This window comes from Drosophila sulfurigaster, chromosome X, assembly GCF_023558435.1.
Source record: "Drosophila sulfurigaster albostrigata strain 15112-1811.04 chromosome X, ASM2355843v2, whole genome shotgun sequence".
In the NCBI taxonomy this organism is placed as follows: Eukaryota; Metazoa; Arthropoda; class Insecta; order Diptera; family Drosophilidae; genus Drosophila; species Drosophila sulfurigaster.
Genome location: NC_084885.1, coordinates 25,035,493 through 25,059,291, shown reverse-complemented (window position 1 = coordinate 25,059,291; position 23,799 = coordinate 25,035,493). Strand labels below are relative to the sequence as shown.

The window sequence follows — 23,799 nt, the reverse complement described above, 5'->3', positions numbered from 1 at the left end:
GATATTTGCAGTATATTATTTTGGTATATTTTAATATTAAAACAGCATAGCTTTGACTGACAATCTGGTATATTTCAGTACTCTATGGTATACTTTCAATGTAGTACTATATCATTATACCAAATGTAGCCTTCGGTATATTTTAGGATATGTGCAGTAGCAGCCACAGTTGGGCGGTATTATTCGTGATATTATTCTTAAAATATACCAAAACAATATATATTTCACACAGCTTGTACTGACTATTTGGTATATTTTAGTACTCTATGATATGTTTTAAATGTATTAGTATATCAATATACCAAATGTAGCCTTCGGTATATTTCAAGATTTATATGCTATATTATTTTGGTGTATATTAAGAATAATACCGCACATATTTGGCTGACTATTTGGAACATTTTAATTCTATATGGTATATTTTGAATGTAGTATTACATCAGTAAACCAAATATAGTCTTCTGTATATTATTTTGGTGAATTTTAAGAATAATACTGATTGCAAACAGAGTCCTACGATCTAGAGCATAAGTTTCTAATCAAGAAATATATATCTTATAGTTGAATTTATTTAGTTCGCTAATGTTGAAATCAAGATTTATTCATTTAGCAAATTTCTTCCCACAAAATACTGAGTTTGTCCCACAGTGCGTATGATTGCCATGAAATTGTCGCAGCAGCGACACACAAGGGTTAAGCTCGTCACAGCAAAGAAAAAAGCAGCGACTTATACGTTTCTTTTTCCATAATATCATCAGAGAGAGAGGAAGAGAGAGAGAGAGGGAAGAGTGGAAAGAGTGGAAAGAGGGGAAGGGAGGCGAAAGAAGTTTAGTTGATTTGACGTGGCGCACTCGAAAAATCGCGCACATTCAAGTCGAAAGTCACTACTGCCATGTCGGACCCAAAACTGACGGGGCCCTCGTCGTCTCATGCGACGACGACGGCGACGACGACGTTCACGAATGCCGGCGGTACGACTGTAAAAAGTCAACCTGGTTGGTTGCTGACTTTGGTGGATGTGGACGTTGCTGTCGCTGTCGCAGTTGTTGTTGTTGTTGTTGTTGCTGTTGCTGTTGTTGCTGTTGCCGTGGCACGACACAGCAACGACAACGACAACGACAACACGACATCATTTTGTACGTCACTCAAAATGTTCGTAGGCTGTCAGGGAGACAGTTCAAAAATGAAATATATACACACACTCACACTCACACACACAGGGCGAGACATGGATTCCAAAACGCAAAAGAGACACACTCAATCCGTCCTGTCCTTCACTCAGTCACTCACTCACTCACTCACTCATTCACTCAGTCAGTCAGTCAGTCAAGCATCGAAGTCATTGTTGGAGCAATTCAAAGAGACCCCCAAACACAACAGGACAAAAAAACGAAACGTTTGCCACCTCCCCAATTCCGAAGGGTGAACGATGACAACGGACACGGACATCGACTCCGACACCATCGTCACGGTTGGCAACAGAGTGAGACAGAGATAGAGAGGGTTGCATGGCACCTTTTGATTTTATTATTGATTCAATTACAACGTCAATGGCAAAGCACTCGAGACTCGCAGTCGCTAGGACATTCCTTTTTTTGTTCTTTTTTCTTTTTTTTGTTTTTGTCAAGCAATCACATTGCCATTAACTTATCAGTCATTGACAAGTCCGCTGCTCTTTGCCAATGCAACATTTATTTTATGTATTGCTGAAGTTCGAGCAGGTTTCAAAAGCGAAAACAATCAAATTAACCAATTAAGAAGAATTTCTATTAGCATAATTCAGAGTTGAAGAATTCAATAATTAAACAAATATTTAATTTATTTTAAGAGGTTGGATTTCATTAAAATTAACACTAATGTATTTCTGCAAAGGCCTTTGGCTTTTGAGCAAATATATTTTATTTGAATAATACAATCTATAAGCGATTGTCGACAAAGTTCACTTTAGAAGTCTAAAATTTCACATATATTATATTTTACAAAACAATTATGTATAAAACTTATAATACAGTATGAATAAGTTGCGCTGACCTACGGTATATTTTAGTATTTGGTATTTATTGTGGTATTTGGTATTTTTTAAAGAATAATACTTTTGCTGTTATTAAATCGGGTACCGGGTATATCTCAGTCGAGTTCACTTGACTGCAGCTTTCTGGATTGTATTTCGAGTATGCTCAAATGTGGATTTTGAATAAAAGCAAAATAGTGTGATAATATATTTAAAATATACCTAATTAACATACCTAAAAATACTGAAAATATACTAAATGTTGTATTTGGTATATTTATATATATTCAAAATATACCACCTGCCAAAGCAAGTAAAACCCCATTGTAGTAGCAGTTTTTTCCCATTCAAAAGTATGTCTTAAATATCTTCTACAATTTTCATATGATCGTAACCAAATCTTTAAGAAGTATTATTATTATATCAAAATTATTCTTGTTTTTCGATATTTGTCGATTTTTTGGGGTAGGAAGTATAGAGATATGATACTTCCTCTCTTTCTCTAATAGTCTCTGAGATCCACTTTTTCATACGAATCATAAATATTGCACATTTTGTTAATTAGAAAGATTTAAATATTTATAATTAAGGGCTTGCCTATATGATGAATTAAATTGCAATAATTCATAAATTATCTACTAGTATTTATTTAAGACAGACTAACTTTTGTACTCATTTTGTATTGATGCTTAGTTGCAGTAAAATCATAAATATTTCAAAATCAAATAATTTAAATATGTTATATATTTCAATTGAAAGAATTCATAAATTATATACTAGTATTTGGCAGACTAATTTCTGTATTTATTCATATATGAGGCTTAGTTGCTCATCAATAACAATCCCTTAAAAAATTTATAAAAAAAACTTCGTTATCAATTCTTTGAGCACACCTCGTCGAAGCGAAAAGTCGTGGGCAGCAATTGGCAGCATCTGTGTGTGTAAAAGAGAGAGAGAGACTCAGTGTGGAATCCGTTAGGAGAGGAGCAGTCGCTATATGCATGTTTGATACTCCATCGAGTTGACATGTGCCTTTTTAGACAAAATATAATACACATCTGATAATATTGCTAATTGATTGACACAACATTTGCATAGTTAAAAACGAATTTAAGCTGCTAACTGTCCAAGCTTTATTTTCATTGTTGTTGTTGTTGTTGCTGTTTTCGAAGCTCAACACAACGAAAATCAAATGCGATACGCACGACTACTAAATACTCTACATACTCCAAAATAGGGTCGATGCAATGCTCTTTGTTGCGTCCAAAATTATTTCATAATTTCAAAAATACTATCTTTAAGTTTAAAATGTAAAGTATAGAATAATAATGTTAGTGTCTGTAATGCAATAGAAGTATTTTTCCATTTTATGCTAACTAAAATTATGAAAAACTTTATTAAAAGATAGATCACTGCAAAAGTAAAGAACACGAAGTTTTTTTTTAAATAACGAAGTAGATTTTAAATAAAGACACTTCATGAAATTAATATACTATGATAATAAAATAAACAATTTTATTTTTGTGTTTCAAAGAATCGTGTAGACTTTCTTCTTGCTGGGCATTTAGAGAGTCGATCCAAAGCACGTTCAAGTGCGTTTACACAACAACAAAAAAAATAAATAAACTGAGAAAAACACCTAAATGGTACTGCTAATAAGCCGTTTAAATCTTTTTTTTGTTGGTGCTAATGACAATAATATTTGATTAGCTAGTTTAATTGGTTTTCATTTTCTACTTTGTGTCAAACGCTGTCAACTTGGCAGCGTCTTTTGTAAATTCGTTTAACGGGTATATGCACATGTGAAGTAATCTTTTATCGATCGATCTTTTATTTTCAAATTTGTGTCAACGAAAAGTACAAAAAGAACATTTGATTTTTTTTTGAAGTGAATGCGAAAAATAAAAAATATTATATGACAAAATGTATTAAAACAAAATAAAACTAGTTTAATATTATAAATTACTCGAAATTTTATAATTTTTTCCAAGTTTATCAAACCAAAATCAAAGTAAAAATTATATTTGACTTAAATGTAAATTTTTAACATCCAAAATGAAATGGCAAATGTTAGAATTTATTAAAATAAAATTAAATTATAAATTATATGAAATATTCTATAATATTAAAAAAAAAAACGAAGCATAAAATATTCTTCAAATCGGAATGAGTTAAAAATATGAATTATTTGTTGCTAAATTCTTTAAAAGCAATCGATCAGAATATATATTAAATCATAAATTGAAAAGAAATAAATTTTTACAAAGTCTTTTTCTTGCATTTTTTTATTTCAATCAATTGCAATCATTTTATTTTTTTTTACATTTGGAAATGATTTTGAAAATAAATCTTTTATTTCTTTAAAATATTCTTCAGAATTCTGAATCAACTAAAAATGTTTAATTATCAAATTTTTGTAAATTTTGATAAATTACATTTGTAAATGATTTTGAAAGCTATTCTTTAATTTCTACAAAATATTCTTCATATACGGAATGAACTAAAAATATGAATTATTAGTTAAATTCTTTTAATTTTTATTAAATATGATTTATTTATTCATTTTTTTTAATCCAGTCAATCGCAACAATGAAATGTTGTTCTGTAAGAACTATTTGCTTAGTATAGTAAATATTTTCCGATTAGTTAAAGGGTATGATTTGAGCACACATCACCGGTCACCTCCTCCCTCCCCCTCTCGAAAAGTTCGATGTCGTGTCGTATTGTGGCTGTTTGTCATGGCATTTAGCACATTTTGCGTATCGTTTTAGAGAACACTCGGATTAAATTTTATGGTCGTTTATTATATTTTGTCATTTGATTTAAATTAACACCAACTCTCGAGGCATTCGATTGTCATTGAGTGGCTAACAATAGATCATCATTATCATTGTCATCATCATCATCATCGTCATCGTCATCGTCATCAACTTTGATAGTTATATAAGTGAACCAAGTACTTCAGAGTGCTTAAAAAGTATTACGACATTGTAACTAATCGCAAAAATTTCTATTGTTTTTTTTGTCTTTTGCAGATGTTTTGAATGCAGTTTACTCTATATGTAAGTATTACATCGATTGTTTTGCTTATCATTTAAAGATCAACATTTTATGGCAATGGCCAGTCACAAGTTTTATTTCTGTTTTTCTTCTTTTTTTTTGACAATGTTACAGACTAATTTTTATGATTTTTTATTACAAGTCAAGAGAGAGAGAGATTCGCTTCAGCTTGAACAGAAGGGGAAGGGGAGATGGAAGGATGGGGGAATGCAAACACAATAGAGTCACAAAGCTATTAAAAACTGATATAAATCTCATTAAATGCGATGGTTGTAGCACATGAACAAAGCCGCCGCCGCCTTTTTTGCCTTCAATCAATCGTTTGTTTCGCTCCCGGCTACAATATAAGATATAAGACATAAGATTGAAGATTCAAGATATAAGAAAAAAAAAACGAAAATATGAAATAAGAATGGCTCTTCTGTTCAGTTCAGTTCAGTTCGGTTCGGTTTTAGTTCAGTTAGGTTAAGTTTCGTTTCGTTTCGAGACGTTGCGACGTCTTTCGTTTATTTTTTGTTGTTTCATTCGCTTTGCTGAACTCTTCCTTCAACACAAATGATTTTTTTTTTTATAGTATAGCTCTTCGTAAGTATTTACGAGTTGTTCGTCTCTCAGTCGCTGGACAACAGCGAGTGAACGTATCATAACTCATAAATTTGTCGTCAACTTGTTGATGCCACAAGCACAAAAAGGGGCGTGCACAATGTGTAGCAGGTTTAGCTTGCGGCTTTAACTTAATCTTACTCTTCCCTTCTTACTCTGACTCCTCTCTTTCTCTCTCTCTCTCTCTCTCTCGCGCCTTGTCTGAGACACATTTCGCGATGGAAAAGTTAATTGCAAAGCGAACTACAAAAAATATTCAATGAGCACGAATATTCACTCGAAAGTTGTCTTTATATTTTATACATTTTTTGTATTCGATTGCCAATATTCGTTTCCAAATAAAATGTACAACTTCAATTTCGTTTTAAGTACATTAATGAACTTCTATATTTTCTAACCACACCGAATGTACGGACATAAAGACAGTTAAGATCAAGTGTGACCATACAACAATGTGAAGGATATTTAAAACTTATTACGGTCACGTTTGTTAGGCTAATTATGATATATAAATATAATATGTGCACACTTACAACGTTTTTGTTTAGCTGGCAACAATTTAACGCGAAACTTTAGTTGTAACAGAAAATAGTTCTGAAAAATTTCTTAAACAACATGCAAATTCAGCCCAAAATATTCTGAATTCGTAAAGGAACTTGCAAAGATACTCGCTACACATTTTGAATGAAATAAAAACAACAAACATTTAAAAATATACTTAATTAATATACTAAAAATACTAAAATTGTACATAAGGGTACATTTGGTACATCGATGCATACCATAGAGGTCAAATTATACTAGATTATCGGCCAAAGCAGCTAAGATCCGATTGCAGTAGGAGTTATTTGCCATATTATTCTAAAAATATACCAAATATTATACCCAAAAAATACCGCAAGCCATACTTGATTAAGTAATACATTCGAAATATACCATAGAGGTACAAATATACTATATTGTCAGCCAAAGGCGTTATTTGCTATATTAGTTTAAAAATATACCAAATAATATACCCAAAAATTACCGCAAGCCATATTTGATTAAGTAATACATTAGAAATATACCATAGATGCCAAGATATACTAGATTGTCAGCCAAAGCAGCTAAGATCCGATTGCATTAGGCGGTACTCGACATATTATTTTAAAAATATACAGAATAATATACCATAAAAATACTACAAAATGCCAAAAGCCATATTTGGTATGTCGATGATTACTATATTCGAAATATATTATACCATAGAGTTCAGTCAAAGCAGCAAAATCAGTAGACGTTATTTGCCATAAAAAAGTACCTCATAAATTGTATGTTAACTTCTACAATTTATATCCAATTGCAACCAAGTTTCCAGGAATAAAAAAAAATACTATAGTTATTGATTGTACGTAGCAAATAATTTTGGGTATTAAATGATTTTTAAGTGCAGTCTATGATGATTGAGAAAACCATAATTTTGAAGTGCAGTTTATGATGATATCAAATACATTTATCTTTGCACTAACTGAGCTGCTCTGCTGTCAATCAGCATAGTGCCAAAGTCACACTCTCACATTCTATTCCCCTTTGATCCATCTCCTTTTCTCACCCAAAACAGATCTCTTGCGTTTTTTTTTTTTTTTTTTGGTTTGTCGGTTGTCTCGTGCCTTCTTCCGCTTTTTTGATTTCGACACTCGACTCGACGATCTGTTGAGCCTTGAGTTGATTCAATTACACAAGCTTTAGGTCCAAATTGCGATCAGTGATCCAAGGAGTTAGTTGACTCTCTCTCTTTCGCTTGGACAAAGCTGTGAACAATGCGTAGAATGTTTCAACTCCTGCTGTGATCGCTGCTGTTGCTGCTGTGTTCTTCTTCCTCTTCTTCATACGATTAAGGTTGCGATCGTTGTTGTTGTTGTTGGTGTTCATGAAGATCACAACTGATGCGGCCAGACATTGGGTCTTGAGAGTAGCGCCACAAAAACAACAACAACAAGGCAGACTAAATATGAATCTGTATTTTGTCGCCGTGGCAATAATTCCATGTCCAAAGTCTTCGTCCATTCCCAATGTTCGTGTCCTTTGCCATTGAGCATTCACATTCACTCGCAACGATCCTAAAGCGATTTGCATATTTAAAATACAAAAAAAAAACCGAAATCGACAAAAATAAAATGTGGTTGTTGTTGTTGCTGTTGAAATCACTTTGTTAAGCTTTGTGTTCGGCGGCAATCGGAGGCGTTCATAATCAAAACTGAAGTGATGCGATGCGATCCGATGCGATCCCTTTGCAACTTGGCTCTTGGCTTAAACGTTGACCAACATATTTTATATGCAGCAAACCGTGTTGACACTTTTTATGTGTTTAATAAATTAAGTTTTACAAAATAGACAGACGAGCAGAAGAAGAGACCAACAAAAAAAAAGAGCTGGAGAGCTCAAGAATTGGACACGCTGTCGCTTCTGGGATCGGTTATATATTTTCTGTTCTTTTTTTTTTTTTTTTTGTGGGATCTTTGGCACATTTCGGTTCGTTTAATGGTTGACATTTCGGTCCAGCGAGACGACAACGAAATTATATTATTATTTTTTTTTTTCATCTCTGTTGTTTGTTGGCCGACTTTAACACGCATTTATGGCTTCTGCTGCTTTATGGCTTTCGGAATGCGTTAAAAACAAAAACAAAATATATGTTCCAAAGCCCAATAAAGATGATTGGTGTCTGGGCCATGGTAACGCCGCTTCTTCAGCTTCTTCTTCGTCTTGGTTCATCCTCTCACGATTATTTTTGTTGCCTTTTCGCCGGGGGGTTTTCGTTTCATTTCGTTTCGTTTGCTTTGCCCGTCGTTCTTTCTGTCTTTCTTTGCGTTTTTGTGGTCACACACAAAATTATGAAATTTTAATGAATTTCCATGGAAAGTGAGAGGTAGAACGAACAGAGACCACTTTCATTAGAATGAACCAAATTCATTAACATATGTCATCTTCCCATTTCGAATTCCAATAAAACACCAAACAAAAAAAACACAAAAAACTTGTCGAAATCAAATTAATAATTAATTGCGGAATTAGGCTATCAACCGATTTAGCATGGGAAACAAAATAAGCCAAAAAAGATTCGCTTTGACATGTCGGTAGGAAGTCCGAACAAAAAATGACAAGGAAATTGCTTATTAACCCAAAAAAACACAAAATCACAAAGCGTTCGGTTTCTTACTTAATGGATTCTACATATAAGTCAATACAGATATGATTGATAAAGCGAATTTTCAAAGTTAACAAATGTTTTTGCAAAACTCAAGCATCTATTAAAAGTAAATTAGATCATATATGCACGTAAATATTATGTTTAAACTGAAAAATCAATTAAACGTTTTCTAGTTCCTTTAAAAAATTAAGAAAGCTGCCGTCAAGTGTGCTCGACTTTGAGATACCATTATAAATTCTGAATAAAATCCGAACAGTGTGGTATTACATTTAAAATATACCAAATGAATATACCACCTAAATACTAAAATTATAATAAAACATAAAACTTACCAAATTTATATACCACAAAAATCTTAAATAAAATAGTAATGGCTTTAGTTGATATTATATATTAATAAAAACTAGATTCGAAATCTACCATAAAGTACCAAAAATAATACAATCAAAATATACCAGATTTTTCGGGTATAAAAGCAAATATACCACATTGATATACCGCAAAGAAATCTAAAATATACCAAAGGCTATGTTTGGTATATTGATATAATACTATATACATAGGATGACAAATATACCAGATTTTCTCGCCAATATATTTCCAAATAAAATGACAATGAAAAATTTAGCTGCAAATTTCATTGATAAAACTATGAAAAAATATACATTTTATTTTTTAAGAATTTTTATATAAAAAGCCTTTCAAGAATTTTGTAAATTGAAAATTTCAATAATTTGCTCTTAATAAATAAAAAAAAGATGACTAAAAATTATGCAACTGAAATGCAAACTTAATTAAAACTATAGTTAAAATTGCATTTTAAACGTGAATTGAACTCATATGCATTTCGTATTTTTTCCGAAACTTTTTCATTTTTTTAAGTGTCACCTCAAATCCTTAACAAATTGTGCAAATTTGAAATGTAATTGATTTATTCATTTGCATGCAGCCCACTTGGGATTAAAGCCAGATACTAGAGCTCAATGAACGCGGCACTAAAATGTCACCTTAGCTTCGAGTATTGACAATGACAGAAATAATTACATAAACATATTGCTGAGAGAACTCGTTTGGCAAGAGCTTAAGCGCAGAAATACAAATCGACAGCGCGGGAGCGAGATGGAAAAATAAAAAGCAAAATACAAAGATATAGGAGGCAAAAAAAGTATTAACCAAAAGCAATTAAAACTTGGTCAGCATTCATCTCTGATTTGCTTGTGTGTGTGTGTGTATGTGTATGTGTGTATGTGTGTGTATGTGTGTGTGTGGAGATTGCTGGCTTGGGCTCCGTGGACTTGGCTCTGCTCTGAGAGCTTGGAGTAGTAATCGAAATAAATGTCATTACAACAGCAGCAGCAGCAGCAACAACAACAATGGGAGCAATAATAACAGGTGGCAATTAAAATACAATTTGTGCAGTATTTAAATTACTTTGCCGAGATGACATATGTCATGCAAACTGCCCACAACAACAACAACACCAAGTAAGAAGCTGTAGACGAAGCGAGTGTGCTCCACTTTGAGATACGCGTTATCCATTTTTAATAAAAGCAAAACGGTGATTCGTTACTCTTATAAAAATATACCAAATGAATATAGTAAAAATACTAAAATATACTGAAATCTATGTTTGGTATATTGATATACTATTACGTTCAAAATATATCATAGTGAAGAAAACACGTATCCGTTATGTAAAAATATACCAAATGAACATACCGAATATACTAAAATATACCGATAATATATAATACCTTTAAAATATACTAAAGTGAGTAATGTGTATTCACATTATATAAAAATATACCAAACAAAATACTAGAATATACTATATTCGGTATATTAGTAAACTATTACGTTCAAAGTATATATGAAGAAAATATTCCATGGTTGTCAACCAAAGCTTATTTGGTATATCGATATACTAACTATTACGTTCAAAATATACCAAATAGAAGAAGAATAGAAGAATATATGTAACCTTTATCCATTTTCAATAACAGAAAACAGTGCAGTATTATTCTAAAAATATACCTAATAAACATACTGAAGAATACTGAATTATACTGAAGACTATAAATTTGCGTTAAAAATATACCATATTGAATAAAATTTTCCAGACAGCATCGCTAAGATCTGAGCGTTCATACAGACAGGCAGAAGGACATGACAATCGTCTATAGTATATATACTTTATAGTGCTTGAGATGACCTCTTTTGCACAATATTATAATACCCTTCCACCATTTGGATAGCGGATATAAAAATACGAAAGAACGAACAACTGGCAAATTGTATGTTATGGAAAACAATACAAGTTTGTATAATATATATGTACATATGTATTTGCATGACATCGACATCGACATCGAATGTCTATAACCATATAACGTGTTCATGTTCATGTCTCTTGACGCCAAGTTTTGTCAATAACAAAGTCATTTACTCAATGTGACATTCGTGAGCACTTCACATCGCTCTTTCTCACTTTGCCGCGTCGTTTATATGCAACTGCCAACATACCCTGTAATTTGGGACAAATCAATCAACTGTTATTTAAATGGAAATTATCAGTATACTAATATGATTTGCTATTCTCTATAACTTGACCATTTTTATTGCAATTCAACTGAAAAAATGCAGCGTAGCAAAAACATAAACTCAATTAAAACGCAAATAAATTTTAGAGCCTCTAATTTTTACAGACACTCGTCTTTAGAAGGTTGGATGCTTAATGTGCTGTGACATTAATTTGCACAGTTTTGCCAACTGCAATTAAAATCATTAAAAATTTATCACTTTGAAGAGAAAGTAAAATAATGTAAATTTAGCTCAAGAATTTGATACTGCTTTCAATTGATTTTATTGCAATTTTATTTTTATGGTAATAATTATTAATGAGATTCAATTTATGCCAATTCAATGCTGAATTAAGTTCAAGAAATTCCCAATCATTCCCAAGTTTGGTATTAGAAAAGAATTTATATCAATCTTTTCTAACTGCATTCCACTTTTTTACAATTTCAATCAAAGTTAAATAAGGTAGAACAATTATTCATAATATTTAACTGCTTTCAATTCAATTCTTTCAATTTATGCGAATAAAATTATTTTAACATAACTTTTTATTTTTCTCTTAATACTGCTATTACAATCATAATGTATTCTTTAGTTATTTTCCATATTTGCTAAAATATTAAGTTGCCCAAAGTGAAAAAAAATGTTAATTTAAAAATAAATACATTAGGCTGTTATATTTCAAATTTGTCTCCAAGTTGCGTTGGTAAAAGTAATTTTTTCAATTTTAAACGCACTGCTATTTCAAAGTTCAAATAAACCTGTCAAATTCCACATATTTGAATTCCATTCATTCTAAGTGCATATACAGAAATTCAATTGCAATTCGAAATCATTTTTTTTTGCTCACATTAAATCCAATCTCGAAGCTGACTCAACTTCAACTTCTTAATCAATTTAAACATCATTAAAATTATACAATTTCATTACCTTCTGCCAGCGCTATAAAAAAGAGAAGAAGAAAAGAAACAGACATCAGAGACTTCATGTATGATGAACAACATTCACATATCTATTTAAGTAATATTAGTCACAATTTGCGCACGCATCATTACTTAACGATCGGCTAATACGGCTTAGCATTTAATGGTAGTGTTGGCGATGTCGATATGTCGATATGTCGCGTCGTTGTCGTTGTCCATCGTTGTCCGTTGTCTTTGTCGATGACGATGACGCTGCCGATCCCAATCATAATTTGCGTATCCGAACGATGCGATCGCGTCAGGGGCGAACGCGCAAAGCCAAACGCGATCGCGATCTCGATCACGATCAACAACGCAACAGGAGGAGGAGGAAGGTGGAAGGCGGAAGAAGAGCGGGTTGAAGAGATGATTGGTAGGGGGTCTCTCTTCGGTGCCATGGCGGTCTTTCGGCTAGACATCGAGACATGGAGATCGGCTCTTGTGCGGCGCACAAGAATGTGACATGGGAATTTGAAGTGGAAGTGGCCATGGCCAACAACAACAACAACAACAACGACAACGTCGACGAGCACGAAGATCATCGTGTTGTTGTATTGGCACTGGCCACTCACTCACTGCACGAGTGTGTGAGTGTTTGCGACGAGTGTGTATAGTATGAGTATGAATACGAGTATGAATATGAGTATGAATATGAGTACATTGTCTTGTCACGCCGCCCGGTTGTTGTCCACTCTCGGTCTGTTGCGACGATGCGACGCGCCGTTTCGCTCTCGAAATTGTTCAAGTGTCCACTCAGAATTTGTCACATCATTATTCTTATTTTTCTTTTAAATAATCATATTTACACACACACACACACACACACACACACTCCGACACACACGCACACTTGGGAGGTCTCTTTCGGGGCCACTTCGTTAGGCGTTTTCGGTGGAACTCCTTGAGCATCATCGCGCCTCAGAGTTGTGGACAAATGTTTCATCGTGTCGTGAACGACAACAGCAACAGTGACAGCAGCAACAGCAGCAGCAGGCGAAGAACCTGCTCATCACTGTGCGAGAGAGATAGCAAGAGAGAGAGAGAGAGGGAAGAGCTGAGCTATCGTCTACCTACAGCATTGACCATGATCAACATTCATTTATTTTGGTTACTAATGGCATAAATAATGGGGTTAACAGTTTAGTTCACATCAAGTCGGTTATTAGCATTATTTTGTTGCATACTCTCACATTTGTGGGTATGACCGACTAGCAGGAATATCGTGGACATTGAAACCCATTTCGAGTAATGTAAATAGGCTATTGATTTAGTTGATTAAATAACTTTATGCCAATCGATAAGTTTTATGCCTAAGTTTTAATTAAAAATACACTATTCAAATTCTAAGTTTAAGCATACAAATAAATATATATACCCAGTAAATGTGACAAGCATCACAGTTGTGGGAAGAACAGACTAACAGAAGGAATTGCCTTCCTTCATAATAAACAAGTAAGAAAGTACCTACTACCCAAATACAATAAAACTGTATTCTGCCAATATACTGAAAATATACAAAATAAATACTAAAAATATACCGAAAGCTAATTTTGGTATATTGATTTAGTTTTGCATTCAAAATATACCATAGAGTCTTAAACCTTCCACACTGTCAACCAAAGCAGCTAAGATCAAATTGCATTAGGCGTTTTTTGTCATACAAAACTATTTATTAAACGAGTGGAAAAGCTACAGTCGGGTGTGCTAGACTGTGAGATGCCCCTATGTCGTATAAGACCAAAATAATGTGGTATTATTATTAAAATATACCGAATTAATATACCGAAAAATACTAAAAATATACCACATATTGATAGATCACAGCATTTAATATATACCATAGAGTGTAAAAAATACTAATTTATCAGCCAAAGCAACTATGACCCTATTGCAGTAGCTCTCTCTATATACCGCAAAAATACTAAAAATATACCAAAGTATATATGTAATTGGTGTATTGATACAGTACAGCATTGAAAATACACCACAAGTTGTATTTGGTATATTGATACACTAGTACATTCAAAATATACCATAGAGTAAAAAATATACCAGATTATCACCCAGTAGTATCATAAGTAGGCGTTTTTCCCATCCAAAATAATTTCTTAAATAACTTTCATACTTTTGTCTAATTGCAATCTTAAAGACTTTAGTTATTATTGTTTATTGTTACCAAAAATCATTTCTAGCTTCGAATTTCGTTTTTCCAATCCTTCATAATGACTTACTTTATTTAAATCCTGTAATTTAAATGAACAACAAGCACATTGCCCTAGAAATGCAACTTTTAGTAATCATCATTAATTGCAGTAAAACATATTTAGTATATATTTAGTATGTATATAGAAATATACTAACATAGAAATATACTAATGTTTGAATCGATTTCCCTGACAAATGCAAATGTACATAACATTTATTAATCGTCACTAATTGCAATATTTTCATTTCGTATCATTTCAGCAACCAGTTCAATTGGAATCCAACGGACAACGAATCAATTAGCAATTAGCACAACAACGGAACTTATAGAAGATATATACACCTTAGCTCTATATCTGTATATATACACCATTATTCAATATATATATATATATATTTGATCATCTAGTCTATATCACCATTAAATTGCAAAAAAAAAAAAGAACAACGCAAGTCTAAGCCTTGATGAATATTGGCCAAGAGAAACATCAGCATCAGCATCAACATCAACATCAGCATCAACATTCGCATCAACATCATCAACAGCTGCAAAGCAAAAGCTGCGACACGGATTACACGGCATTGCTGCTGGGCAGTTATCGATATTCGTTGCTGCCGCCGCCGCCGCTTGTGGGACATGAGCAACAACAACAGCAACAGCAACAACAACAACAACAACAACAGCAGCTGGAGCAGCATTTCAGGGAGCAGCAGCAGCAACAACAGTCGAGTGAAGCAGTTGAGCAGCGTTTGAGCGGCAGCAGTCCCATGGTTATGACACCAAGTCGACGCAGCTCGCCGCCAACAACAACATCGACAGGAACAACAGCAACGGGGAACGACGCGTCATGCGTCACAGTTACAGCTGCAGACGGAGTCACAGTTACAGTCACAGTTACAGCTGCAGTCACAGTTACAAACGCAGTTGCACTTGCACTCGCAGTCACAGTTACTGTCACAGTCACAGTTACAGTCACAGTTACTGTCGCAGTCACAGTTACAGTCACAGTTACAGTCGCAGTCACAGTTACTGTCGCCCACACAATCGCAGTGCATGAGCGCACACTTTTTGCACCTGCAGTCGCAGCTGCATCAAAAGCTCTCCGCCACCTACTTTCGCCACCCGCCGCCCAACTCCGTCTCACCACCGCCCACAGCAGTGACAACAGCAACAGCAACGACAACAGCAGCAGCAGCTGGAGAGCGTGCGACAACAACATCGCCAACATCGCTGGAGCGGACGAGCATGAGCACAGCCCAATTGAATCCGCTGAGCGATCTGCAGAATATGCAACCATTTGATTTTCGCAAAATCAATGCATTCGCCAACGCGCCACCGCCATCAACGGCCAGCGACTATGCCCAACATCCACCACATCCACATCCGCTTCCCCCCCATACGCATCCACATGCCCATCCGCATCCCCATCCCCATTCGCATCACACGCACCATCATCAGTTGCAACAGGCTGCGGTGTTGGCGCAGGCACGACGACGCATCAGCGAGGCAACGACACCGAGCGAAAAGAGTGCTGCTGTTGCCGCAGCAGCAGCAGCAGCGGCAGCAGCAGCCGCTGCGGCGGCGGCAGCGGCGCAAAGTAATCAATTCTTTAGCGCAATGGCAATGGCCGGACATCCGTTGCCATATCATTTGCCACCGCCACCGCCGCCGCCACCACCGCCAGCGACAACGCAACAGCAATCCGATTGCCAGCAATCGCCACAGCAAGCAAACTCCCAGCAGCAGTCACAGCAACAGTCACAACAACAGCAGCAGCAATCGAATAGCGAACACAATCGTCACTCGCCCGTGAACAGTCACAGTCACAGTCACAGTCATCACTATCATCATCAGCATCAGCATCACCAGCAGCAGCAACCACAACAGCATCCCCATCAGCAACAACGTGCGGCAGCAACATCACCGCACGACGACAACAAATCCAAATCGAGCAGTTCCTCAACGACAACAACAACACAAAGTACGCCGAACAACAACAGTTCGAGCAGCAGCAGCAACTCCGTTTCATCGCAACGAATGACGCGACTCGCTTTGGCTGCCAGCTCGGGATTGCGTGCGAGTCGCAAGTCGGGACATTCGCCGGGGAACAGCAGCAGCAGCAACAGCGGCAGCAAGCGTCAGTGGGGCTCAATGCCAGCGAATTTGGGCACACAGTTCATCAATCCTGTTACCGGGAAGAAACGCGTCCAATGCAACGTGTGTCTGAAGACCTTTTGCGACAAGGGAGCGCTGAAGATTCACTTTTCGGCGGTCCACTTAAGGGAGATGCACAAATGCACCGTGGACGGTTGCAGCATGATGTTTAGTTCGAGGAGATCGCGAAATCGTCACAGCGCCAATCCGAATCCCAAGCTCCATTCACCGCATTTGCGTCGCAAAATCTCACCCCACGACGGACGTAGCGCTCAACCGCATCCGTTGCTCTTGCAGGCACCGAATGGCATCATGGCCGGTCTCGGACCTTTCGGGAGTTTTCCGCTTTTGACCCCGCCGCCGGACTTGAGGCATCATGCCGCTCTAGGTGGCGGAGGTGGGGGAATGGACCTCAAACATGGCCAGGAATATCATTTGCAGCGTAGCTATCTCGATAGCAATGGCATGTTGGGACGTTACGAAGGCGGAGCTGGAGCTGGGGGAGCGGCTGCGGCTGCTGCTGCTGCAGCGGCTGCGATGCGACATCACGATCACGATGATGTCGACGATGTGGACGATGATGATGATGAGATACTTGAGGTGGGCATACATATGCCCACCGATGATGATGACGACGATGAGGACGATGTGGATGATGATGAGGACGATGATCCCGATGGTGAGGATGGTGGCATTGTTGTCGTCGGCGATGAGCTCGACGATAGTTTGCCCGACAAGGATCACGATAATGAGAGCGATGAGCGTTCCACCTCGGCCATCTCGAGTCACAGTCACAGTCACAGTTTAAGTCACGCTCACAGTCTAAGCCTCAGTCTGAGTCAGAGTCAGAGTCAAACCAAAGAGCAACAGCAACAGCAGCAGCAGCAGCAATCGACAACGACATCGGACAGTCAATCGGCCGCCTTGCTGCTGATGATGGGCAAGCGGAAGCGCAAAAGTCAAAATCCTGTGCGTTGCACCGCGGTGCAATCCGATGAGAATTCCTGTGACAATTCATCGCTGGACAATTACGATGTGGCCGCCGATTTGTCGATTAAGAAACTGAAACTCAACAACGAAACGGAGCGTGGCGAAGAGGAAAGAGTACCGGAACGCATACCGGATCGTGTACCGGAGCGTGAGCTGAATGTAGCCAAAGAAGCTGAGGTGCTGATAAGCGGCAGCAACAGCGCCAGCAGCGAGTCCACCAAGGCGATACCATCGCCACCGCTGACGCCCTACACCACCAGCGATGCCAAGCCGCAGATTAAAACGGAGCTCGACGACGAGGAGCCAGCGAAACGTCCCCAAATGGGAACGGAAAGGGAACGGGAATCGGAACCGGTTCGAGAAAGGGAAACACCGCAAACCGGTTCAGATACTTTGGACCTGTCCGCCAGCAGCGTGTCCCACATCAAACAGGAGCCGTTGGATGAGCTCGACGAGGTTGATGCTGAGAATCGTTATATGCGCATCAAGCAGGAACTCCTGGGGGACGATGAGGGGCCCCTGAACAACAACAATAACAACAACAACATTATACTGACTGACAAGCAAGCGGCTGAACCGCAACACGAACCGCCACACGAACCGGAACCCGAAGCGGAGCACGAACCCGAACCTGAACCGGAACCCGAACCCGAACCTGAACCCGAACCGGAACCCGAAGTCCCCATCGATAAGGAGAATCCCCTGAAGTGCACCGCCTGTGGCGACATCTTTCAGAATCACTTCCATCTGAAGACGCACTATCAGAGCGTGCACCTGAAGCTGCATCACAAGTGCAACATCGATGGCTGCAACGCGGCCTTCCCCTCGAAACGCAGCCGCGATCGCCACAGTTCGAATCAGAATCTGCATCGCAAACTCCTCTCGACCAGCAGCGATGATCTGCAGCAATCGTCTGCCGTGTTCTTGCCCCCCGATGTGCCGCTGCTCGAACTGATGTCGCTCGGCAACAACAGCAGCAACAGTGGGAGCAACAACAGCAACAGCAGCAAGCACCAACAGCAACAGCAGCAGCAGCAGCAACAACAGCAATTTGCAGCTGCTGGTTCGGCACTTCAGGCCGAGATCTTGGCCAGAATTTGCGCTGGCGCCCATGCGCATGGCCTGAGCATGCCGCTGTGCTTTGAGGCGTTGCAACATCGCTTCGGTGGAGGCTTCGGGGAGCCACTTATGGCTGCTGCTGCTGCCAGCGATCCTCGACTGTTGCTCAATCAACATCCGCATCCGCATTCGCATTCGCATCACGGCGGCAATCCGTTGCTCTTCCATGGCCTGCCACGTTTGCCTCGCTTCCCACCCCACTTGACGCCGCACATGTTGGCGCCCTTCTGTCGACGCACTTCATCCGATTCGAATTCCCAGCACTCGATCACACCGCCAGTGGCCAGCAGCAACAACAACAACAACAACAACAATAGCAATACCAATAATAATAATAATAACACTTCATCCGATTACAATCAGTTGCATTTGCAGGCCGCAGCTGCGGCGGCGGCAGCGGCGGCGGCTGCAGCAGCTGCTGTGGCGGTGGCAGCGGGTGGAGAGGAGGGGGGAAACAGCAGCGGCGGAGGGCAGAATCAACGGCAATCGCCGGATCGCATATCATGACCACCATGTACCTCTTACTATGCCAAGGCGCTGGCATTTTATCATTGAATTCTCTTCACGCAATATTCTTCAGGCAGGCTACAAACAACAAAAAAAGTATCAAAAAAGTATAAAAAAAAACCGAAAAAAAAAACTTAGGACTTACACAAGCATTGCTCATAAACATATATCGATAAATCGATAACAACAGTTCAGCTACATTAATAATTACATACATATAATAATAATAATAATAATACTTTTACTAGGCTAATATCAAATATTAGATGGATCAACTAGCATTTTTTTTCTATATATATATATACACATACGTATAGCTATCGATAACGATATCGATATAGCGATGATGATGGAAAAGAAAACCCCTCCTAACCCCGCCTCCCCGAATCTATATATATATATATATATGTATATGTATAATTTTTTTTTTTTTATCTTATATTTATAAAAAACTGTTGTTTTGTGTACAAGCGTAAAAAATTTGTAGAGAATTGAATAAAAACAATACTAAAAGCGCAACAAAAAAAAAATAATAAGTTGATATAATAACTGATTGATAAACTGCATTAATATAACGATAACGATAACGATATATATTGTTAGTGATACTCGATTATGTAAGCAATTAGCCTCTAAGCGCATACATCACCCCAAAAAACTCCCCAAATCCCAAAAACGAATAAAATGGTGTTGTATGCACTTTTTTTTGTGAAAGAATCGTACTGCTATCGCGCCTCCTCTCCCCTTCGAAAAAGGATATTGTATAATATAAAAAACAGTAAAAATAAAAAAAAAAACATATTTAAATATTTAAAAAAGAAAGAAAGAAACTTACGAGTCAACGAAACAAACTAACGAAATGCTTTCACAAAACACAAAACAAAACAAACAAAACATCAACTCAACAATTGATATGATCTGATTATTTTTATTTACATTTTACAGTGTGTGTAGTATTTTTTTTTTTTGTGTGAGTATGTGTTGTGTTTTCATTTACAAGAGAGCGAGAGAGAGAGAGAGAATCTTTAAGAGTATCATAATAATAGTGGGATAGTTCTGAAGCAGTAACCAGGCAAATACCTTCAACTCATATTTAAGCTATATATGTTTGCAATAAAAATATCATGAAAAACATTAAACTATCGAGTTTTTATTTTACATCGAGGGAATTTTTTTTTTAGCACTTCATGAAGAACTTTCTGGATTCTGAAGAGAAAATATAAACTCAATGCAAAACAAGGATATCATCCGTTGTCTAATCAAAGTGTTAATTCAAATTTCGCTACAACATTCGCAAAACATAAAATCCTTCGTTCTAACAACTGAAATCGAAACCGGAATTGTAAACTTTTCAATATTGAAAAACAATTTTTAAGCACGATTACCAAGTTGTATGTCTAATCAAAAGTTGTTCTACAAATAGAGAAACTACAGAGAACAAAATCTTCAATCAAGATGAGTACGCTAAATTATCCATTAAAGTTTAACAAAAATCTTATTTTAAGATGAAAATTGTACTTCAATAATGTTTTAATCTAGATTGAAAAGAATGTGGCTTAACAAATCTTCAATTTAGATTTTTCGACTAACAAAATCTTCAATTTGGATTTTTAGCCTAACATAATCTTAAAACAAGATTTTGTTTTTCAATCATCGTTCAGATTAAAAAATCTTGTTCTTAGATGGTACAGATCTCAAATTCAAGAATTTTTGTTCTTGCTTCTTTAAATTTTTGAATTCCCTTCCTTGAAAATTAGAACATAAATCTTGATGTTGTTGCTGTTGGCTTAGTAAGTAGAAATGTTCCAATTTATTTTGATGTATGGTCGAAGGTCTTGGGTTAAAAGGGTAAGTGTTAAATTGTAACTAATAAATACTAATAACAGGTACGACATATAGAAATAAATCTGATTTTTTTTTTTTGGTTTACTTTAATTAATCAAACTAAGTTGTAAAACGTTTGATCTTGATTACAGATTTTTGGTTCAGTTTTGTAATTTTTTCATGAAAAAAAATATTTTAATCTTTAATTTGACGATTGATCTGGATCTAGAAATTATATAGAATATTGATAATAACTTAAGAATCATCTGACTAGTAAGATATTATATATAAAAAAAAGCTGGGCTCATTGGAAAACTGATATTTTTAATAATTTAATATTCATTAATTACACAACATATATATTATTTATACTAATTGTCTAACAGACAGATTATAAATAAGGAAAAGAGAAAAAATTAAGAATAAATTGTAATGGTTTTATTTTGATAAATTTAATCTTGATTCAAAATGTCATTTTTGATTTTAGAAGCAAGCAAAGCATATTAATCATTTCTCGCATTTAACATTTATGAGCCACTTTTCTCATTTTATTTTATTATCAATTGAATAACCAAAAAAAGAATAGAATTTCTCATTCATGTCTCTTCAAGCTTCAGGTAATAAACAACCTGTGCTCGGAAAATTGCATAGATAATTACAAATTGTCGGATAGTAGTTTAAAAACTATGGGCTAGATGCTTATTAGGATGCCATTGGTAAAATGCAAAAACACAATGCGAGGAAGAGGGTGTCTCTCTTTTTTGGGGTGTTGCTAGGCATGCGATTTTAATTTTAGATCGATTAAAAACGGGCTCGTAAATTTTTCGCCACACTATAGTAGTGTGTCGCTCCATCTCCCTTTCTTTCCCTCTCTTTCTCTCTCTATCTCCAACTCCAAATAAATGAAATGCATTCTACACATGTGTGTGAGGCAAAAAGGGTGTTGCAATGCAATTTTGTATCTAGATACATAATACAATGTAAGGAATAGTTGCTATCTGTACTCGTCCTTTGCTGTTGCTGTTGGATAGCTTTTGTGGTTGTCCATGTCACCCCTGGGTCGAGACAGCGACGCCATTACCAATGCAATGGCCTCCCTTAGGAGAAAATAATACACAGAGAAAGAGAGAGAGAGAGTGAGAGAAAGAGGGAGAGAGAGGTGTGTGTGTGTTGTGTAGTGCAATTTATTTAAAGTAACATTTTAGTGTTTCCTTCCGCTGAAATTCGTTCTCTTCCTTCCGGTTGGCAAAAGTCTCCGCCGCCACATAACATATATAACAACAGATTGTGTGGGCAAATAAAATTGCCACAATGTTATCGTTAAGCCTGCAGGACACGCAGCAACAGCAACAACAACAGCAACAACAACAACTTGATATCCGTAGTGTAGTGCACCACAGGGCACATGTATGTCTCCCTTTTGCCTTTTGCTCCTGCTTACATATTATCCTTACACTTGCAGCTTACATACACCATATGGTGGCACACACACACATACAGAAACACACACACACATATATATACACACACACAGAGACACCCATACATACTCTGCATTTCATTAGCTACTTTATTGCAAGCCCGAAAAAAAAGAGAGATACAAATGTATCTTTCTATCTTGTCTGCCTCACATGCAGTTGCTGGCGACACTTATACAAACACACACACACACACACACATACACAATTGTAAATGCAATTACACACACATATACACACTTTCAGCCCGCAGCTAGATATGACATTATGACATGGATAATCTTGTTCCAAATGCAATTTAGCTTTTGTTTACAGCCTGCTTTATAGTTGTAGAGCAACGCAATTCAGCACTGTTTTTGCTTTTCGTCTCTTTCTCTTTTAGTTTCCCAACAAGGCCTCCAAACAGTAACCAAGCTAAAAACACACACACACACACACACACACTCACAACAAAAACTAATGAGCGTGTTTGGCATTTTATGGGAGCTCGTCGCAACGCTTTCTAGGCAAACACAACTGCAACTGACAATTGCGAGTGCATTGCTCAACGTACAGATACCCTGTATTTTGTTGTGGTAATTCATGTCAGTTAAATACTACCATTTTATTTGTAGAAGAATATTATAATTTTGTGCCTTCAGAAGGATCTGTCTGTCCGTCCGTACGAACACCTAGATCTCAGAATCTATAAGAGATATGATTTTTTTTCGACAGCCCTTGTTAAGTTTTCAAGCAGAACAAGTTTGTTCCAAAATTTTGACCGTCCAATTCCGCCACCGCAAATTAATACGGGTCTTAGTTGCTTTGATCATCTGGTATATTTTGAATGAAACATTATATCAATATACCAATAGAGCCCTTGGTGTATTTTTAGTATTTTTGCGGTTTATTAATTTGATATATTTTAGGAGAGAACAAAAATCTAAATTGGTCTTCATTTAAGATTTAATTTTAGGTGACAACTTATCTGAAATCAAAATTTCGTTCTTCAATCATAACTTTGAGATTTAAAATTACGTTTTTATATAAAACAAATACAGTTTTTATTTTATTTTAAGCAATTTTAAATTTTAGAAAGTTTGATTTTGCCTTCTTGGCTCAATTTGGATATTATATAA

General features: G+C 36.5%; 2 protein-coding genes across 6 annotated transcripts in view; one reads left to right on the top strand and one right to left on the bottom strand.

Moving 5' to 3' along the window:
* The window catches only part of LOC133847930 (AF4/FMR2 family member lilli), a 54,799-nt gene extending 34,589 nt beyond the window's left edge, over positions 1-20,210 (top strand). The window contains 3 exon segments of the mRNA XM_062283231.1: positions 5,047-5,073; positions 14,870-15,868; positions 15,870-20,210. Of these exon segments, the coding sequence (XP_062139215.1) occupies positions 15,074-15,868; positions 15,870-19,379 (4,305 nt within the window). The 5' untranslated portion in view covers positions 5,047-5,073; positions 14,870-15,073 and the 3' untranslated portion in view covers positions 19,380-20,210.
* The window catches only part of LOC133847017 (uncharacterized), a 321,107-nt gene that overhangs the window by 215,837 nt on the left and 81,471 nt on the right, over positions 1-23,799 (bottom strand). The window lies entirely within an intron of this gene.